Here is a 6,122-nt window from a genome sequence, read left to right on the forward strand (position 1 = left end):
GGAGGTTCTGCACGCCTCCAGCCCCGAAGCGGAGCCAGCCAGCAAAAGAGAAAATTAAACCAACTCCGAGACTCGCCCCCCCCCCACGCCCGCCCGGCTGGCTCTATTCGCATCTATTCGGAGTCCGGCTCGAGCGCGACCCCTGCTGGCCGCTGCGGAGATAGACAGTCGGGCGCTGCCCGCTCCAGGTGAGACCGCGGCGCGCCAGGTTGCCCAGGTCGCCCGCTGGCCGGGCTGCTGCGCCTTTTCTGCCCCGTCCTGTCTTTAGGTTGAGTCAAGCAGGGATGGGAAAGGAGGACCTGGCGCCCCCTCCCCCCCATAACCCATATGAGCCAAGCGGGTGATTAAATCAGGGTCAAAGCAAGCCATGGTTTGGTGAGGTGGGGAGCCGGGCTTAGCAATCCATCCACTGAGGTCTTAACTGAATCTTCTGGAAACCATTCTTTTTTTTTAAAAAAAAGTGCAGATATTAAAGGCGTCCTGTTTCTTTAGAACAGGACTCAGAAAGAGAGAGAGAGAGAGAGAGAGAGAGAGAGAGGTCCCACTCCTCACACCCCACCCCCACCCCCATTCCCAATTTTGCAACCTAAAAAGTACTGGCAGGAAAGGAAAGGGTGTGGGGAGGGAGAAGGAAAAAGGCAAACTGGGACTCCAAGTGAGTCCAACGATATTCAAGTTGGCATTTTCTTCTATTTTTAATGTGCCTTTCCTCCACAGAGTTTAGGACACGTGGCTCTTGTGTTTTGACCTACATTTCATACCCCCATGTCTGCAGGTTAGGTAACTTTTCCGAACCGTCTAACCTGACAGGCTTGTTCTGAAGATTAAAAAAAAGGTAAGAGTATTGTAATGCCTTAAAAGAATGTGATTTAAATTCTTCTTCTTCTTCTTCTTCTTCTTCTTCTTCTTCTTCTTCTTCTTCTTCTTCTTCTTCTTCTTCTTCTTCTTCTTCTTCTTCTTCTTCTTCTTCTTCTTCTTCTTCTTTCTTCTTTCTTCTTCTTCTTCTTTCTCCTCCTCCTCCTCCCTCCCTTCTCCCTTAACCCATCTCCCTTCCTCCTCCTCCTCCTCCTATTATTATTATTATTATTATTATTATTATTATTCTCAAAATGTTTCTGAGTGAGCTGAAATTCAACAGAACGATTCTCTCTCTCGGCAGATTCTGCAGCGTAAAAGAGCAAGTGGGCTTTTAAATGATCCCCTGTGGAACTGGACATTGGATTGACTGAACAAAATTACAATCCGCCCCCTCCCAATTGGTGAGTGGCAGAGGCCATAATAAAATTAGTCAACCGATAAAATAAAAGTGGTACACAGTTTTAGGCAGGCAAACCCTTTTACAGGCACAATGATGTCATCAGCTACCAAAGACTCTCTTAGAGACCTTTACAAATTCATGCTTGGTCCAGTAAAGGAGTTGCAGGATAGCTAAATCAATAAAAGAATTGATCTTCCCATGTTGCAGACTTATTGGAAATCCATGACATTGGACCAAGGAGGGGAACGATCAGGCAGAGAGGAAGAGAAAAGCTGAAACTGATCAAGGCTAGAGAGACCAGCGCCAGTGGCTTTTTCCTACAAGATTCTTCTCCCCGGCGTCCTCAGTTGCATCATTGTGTTTCTCCCTGAAGTGTGCCTAGCAGTCAACACAACATGATTCAAGATGAGTTCATCCTTTTTTTTCCCTCTCCAAGGAGAAAATTTATCTATTAATTTAATTAATATTAAAATTAACCCTGTTTGGTTAAGGCATCAGGCTGGAAAGTGGGAGGCTGTGAGTTCCAGTCCCGCCTTAAGCATGAAAGCTGGCTGGGTGTCCTTGGGCCAAACAGCAGGAGACTCTGAGTTCTAGTCCTGCGCACAGGCACAGAAGCCAACAGGGTGACTTTGGTCCAATCACCAGGAAGCTGTAAGTTCTAGTCCCGCCTTAGGCATGAAAACCCGTTGGTTGACTTTGGGCCAATCACCAGGAGACGGTGAGTTCTAGTCCTGCCTTAGTCATGATAGCCAGCTGGGTGATCTTGCCCCGTTCCTTTCTGTCAACCCAACCCACCTCACAGGACTGTTGTTGAGAAAATAAGAAGACAGAGGGTGTATTGGATATGTTTACTACCTGGAGTTATTCCTAAAAATAATAAAGGCAGAAATACAAATAGATAAATAAAACCTGAGCATTGCTCTTACAGAACGGAAAGGCAGGTAATGGGGTTCAATCCGTTAGGGTCTTCCATCTGGTGGGACCACAACGAAGGTCCTTCTTGGGGGGTGACCCCTTCTTTATGGAACATTGTTCCCTCAGAAGCATGCTTGGCCCCCACCCTGCTACTTTTCTGAAACGCCCCAGAAATGTGGTCTTATCAGCAGGCCTGGGAACCCCGAACAGAGATGGAGCCAATGAAGCGACCGATTCGATTGTATTCCTGCCATTGGGGGATTTGATACCATAGATTTTTTTAATGTTGTAAGCAGCCCAGAGACGCCTATTGTGAGCGTCGGGCACCCGTGTAAATTTCTTTAATAAACAAACAATAAAATGCATGAAAATAAAGACAGGTTCTCCACATACACACACGCCCCAAAACTCACAAAGCAAACCTCTTATGTCTTTCAACAAACTTTCCCCCCAATTCGGATGACACACCTGGCTAGTTGAGGGAGGCTTTTCATTTCATCCTCGTGGCTGCGCTAGAAGAAATAAAATAGAAGTTTGATTCTTTCTGTGCAAAAAAAAAAACAAAAACAAAAACCCCCAACCCAGATCAGATACGATGCTAACCCTTTTTAACTTTTCATTTGCTCCCCAAAGAGAGAGACAGCTTGAGCATCTGGATATGTTTCCTCCCCTCCTTTGATTGGATTTGATTTCATTGTGAGTTACACAATGACAATAAAGATGTTCTATTCTATTCTATTGATTGACCTAGGAGGGGGGGAGGTTAACTATTTCTCCTCATTTATTACCCAGGTTGCAGCGAAGCAGACATCCTTGCTCAAAGAGAGCTATTGTGACGCCCGGATTCTTCCCACCGTTGCAGGGGCTTTTATAGCCTGGAGCGGAATTCTCCGCATAATCTTTTAAGAAGCAGAAATGTTGTTTATTTTCCCAGGAACAATCCGAGATGGTCTGCATAGTCAGGATGCCTGGTTGGTCGGTCTGAAAAGATTCTGACCCCTCTTTCCCCCCCCCCCTCTCCTGGCAGTGGCTTCTACACCTCAACTTACAACAGTCCATTTAGTAACCATTTTTCAGTACCTTAGCACTGCCTTAGTGCCTCAGCACAGAAAAACGTTGACTTATGACCGTTTTTCACACAATTACGACCGTTGCAGGATCCCCATGGACTTGTGATCAAAATTCAGACAGTTGGAAACTGGAAACTGACTCCAGTTGCGGCGTCCTGGGGTCCTGGGACCCTTTTGCCACTTCTGACAAGCAAAGTCAATGGGTTCATTTAACAACCGGGTTACTAACTTAATAGCTGAGGCGATTCATTTAACAACTGTGGCACGAAAGGTTGTAGAATGGGGCAAAATTCACTTAAGAACCCTCTCGCTTAGCAACGGAAATTTTGTGCTGAGTTGTCGTCATAGTTTGAGAACAACCGATATTGTATATTTATCTCACAAAGGCTGTTTCTCCTAAAGGACCTCCAGACACATTCCTGCAGTTTCACTCATGGAGGTTTGTTTGATACAGGTTGTCCCCATTTAGTGACAATTGGGATCAGCAACGTGGTCATTAAGGGAATCCACACCTGTGCTTACGGTCTTCCTTCAGCTTTCCTCCATTTTGCTGAACTGTGAAGGTTATCAGTTGGCGGGAAGGTTGCAAATTCACTTTTTCATCAATGTCATCACTGTGAACAGCCACTAACCGAGTCAGTCACTAACTGAGGACTCCTGTATTCAGATACACACCCATACACATCCTGTTGCAGCCAGAACCCAACACAGTCTCACATGGGCAGAGAGAAAAAGAAGGCTAACTCTTTAATAAAAACTCAGTACAGAGTGCAGAAATCTAACAGCGTAATTTCTGATTATTGGTTTAAGTTTTTCATGTTTTAATATCAGTTTCAACACCAGTCCAAACATTCTATCCAAAAGCACTGCAATCTTCTTTTCTTTTCTTTTTTTAAGGGAAAAACTATCCCAAAACTATGGAAACAGCTGGAAGACAAACCCCACCATCATTCTTGAGGGAATTCCTACCAAGCTGTCATTTGCTGAATTTCTGTAACCTTTCCCAAGAATAACTTTCTCTTAAAACGAAACGCAAAAGAGGCAATATGCAATATGTACGACTGCAGATTCTGGGATTAAAACGGAAGGTCAGGAGGGATTTTTTTGTTGCACTGTCTCCGGTTGGTCTTCGGCTTTCTCTTCCTTTAGGTCTTTAAATCCCAGTTTTTCCAGTGGCTCTTTGGCCATCAATTCCCTTGAAGAAATCAAACAGAATTGAATAAATGGTTAGGCTTCAAAGCTGCACATTTAGCCACGATTGTTCCCACTGCTGAATAATTTAGTCTCTCTAAAAGCAATCACGCATACACACCCCAAAGGATTCTACCGAGCGCATTTGTGTGCGTGTGTGTATGATAAATTCTAGAACATGTACAGAAGCTCTTGTATATGGTACAGGACAAGAGAATGTAGCTTCCTACGAACCCCAGCATTTCCTTTTAATTAGTACATTTCTGCTTCTTCTGTAAGTAAAAATACGCCTAACATTTGGCAGGCAGTGGTTCACAAGACCAAAGAACCAAGCTTTTCTTGAAGCAACATTGCCTTTTTATATTATTACTGTTATTTATTAAATGTATATGCTGCTCAACTTAAAAGTAACTGTGGGCTGCTTGAAGGAGTAGCTTTATTCCCCGAGGGGGGAAGGTGGGGGGGGATGAAATTGCCTTCCTTTCTCGAGATTGCATAGATCAAAGATGTCTAAAGAGCTAATTTAGCCAATCCTGATCCTTGCAGACCTCCATTAACCTCACCAGTTCTCACCTCTCCATTCGGCATTCTAGATATTCTTTCGACTCCTGTCTGCACAATCCGTTCTCAAAGTGATTTGCCTGCAGACACTTCATGAATTTTTCTTTGAAAAGAGTACATTCGCCTGTAAAAAAAACAAAAAACCCTTTTTGTTTGTTTCCGTTTAGAAGAAGAAGAAAAAATACGCCTGGAATTAAGAGAACCCAAAAAGAAGAGTGTACTCCAGAGACGGGATGAGACCAGTCTGTAAAAAAGGATGCAAGTTCAAGGCAAGCCATCCAGACATTTCACAAACCATGGCTTATTTATAAATGTTCACCCCATACTATATCAAGGCTCATCCCGAGAGGCGAAGCCTTCTTTTGACTCTGCTTTGCAATGGGAAGCCCACCTTCCTGGTTTCCCTGCAACTGTTCTCATCCCTCCTAGCCAGTGCTGGCTGGGGATAATGGGAGTTGCAGTCCAATAGGCTATTGCAGGCAAACAATTGTTGAAAGTGATTTACATTAAGTGGCTGCATCCAGTTTTGGAATGGGGGAAGTCTAATTGAATTAATATGTAGGAGATGTGCAAGCTTGCTTTTTTTCAGCCATCTTTAGGCTGGGAGTTATGGAAGGGGTAGTCCTAATGCACCAGAAGGAAAATACTGGGGTCTCTCATAGCTAGGGGGGTGGGAGAGAAAAAAGAAATATCTTTCTAGTCTAAAATAGCATTTTTTGAACTTGGCCACTTCTTTGTGTACGGACGTCAACTCCCAGAATCCCCATCCAACATGGCTGACTAAGGGATTCTGGGAGTTGAAGTCACCCGGTCTTAAAGCAACTAAAACTGGGAAACCTCCTAGATTGGCGACGCTCTAGATTCGCCATCTCTATGGTGGGAGTTCTTGTCGCCGGGAGTCCAGTCTCTTGCTCGCGCATGCGCGCACTGCCCCTCCCTCACCGAAGTGATCCAAGGGGAAGGCGCCCTTGTCCGGCGGCCTCGGCTTGAAGCTTTTCGCTCCGAAAACCATGGTGGACATGGCGGAGACGGACGAACCGACGGGCCAGGCCCGCCGCCGCTGCTACGAAAGCGGTTTTCCTCCCCTACACTTCCGGAAAGAGGGAGCCCCGCCCATTTCTGGCAGC

The 6,122-nt window shown here is 45.1% G+C and overlaps 2 protein-coding genes across 3 annotated transcripts in view; one reads left to right on the forward strand and one right to left on the reverse strand.

Moving 5' to 3' along the window:
• The window catches only part of GET4 (guided entry of tail-anchored proteins factor 4), a 41,365-nt gene extending 37,232 nt beyond the window's left edge, over window positions 1-4,133 (forward strand). The window contains exons 10-12 of one of the 2 annotated variants that reach the window (XR_005558758.1): window positions 718-835; window positions 1,160-1,259; window positions 1,466-4,133. The gene's annotated coding sequence lies outside the window, so the exon portion shown is untranslated. The remainder of the gene's footprint in view (window positions 1-717; window positions 836-1,159; window positions 1,260-1,465) is intronic. The other variant, XR_005558759.1, reaches the window with a different exon arrangement.
• Window positions 3,978-6,106, reverse strand: LOC120315725 (cytochrome c oxidase assembly protein COX19). The gene is made up of 3 exons (XM_039360546.1): window positions 5,938-6,106; window positions 5,008-5,119; window positions 3,978-4,438 (listed from the first exon to the last, which is right to left on the reverse strand). Exons 1-3 carry the CDS (start codon window positions 6,014-6,016, stop codon window positions 4,333-4,335), a joined length of 297 nt encoding a protein of 98 aa, XP_039216480.1. The 5' UTR covers window positions 6,017-6,106; the 3' UTR covers window positions 3,978-4,332.
• Window positions 6,107-6,122: the final 16 nt, after the last annotated feature.

The sequence above is a fragment of the Crotalus tigris genome, unplaced genomic scaffold (genome assembly GCF_016545835.1).
Source record: "Crotalus tigris isolate CLP2741 ecotype Arizona unplaced genomic scaffold, ASM1654583v1 scf7180000019173.45859301935:6455823, whole genome shotgun sequence".
Taxonomy (NCBI): domain Eukaryota; kingdom Metazoa; phylum Chordata; class Lepidosauria; order Squamata; family Viperidae; genus Crotalus; species Crotalus tigris.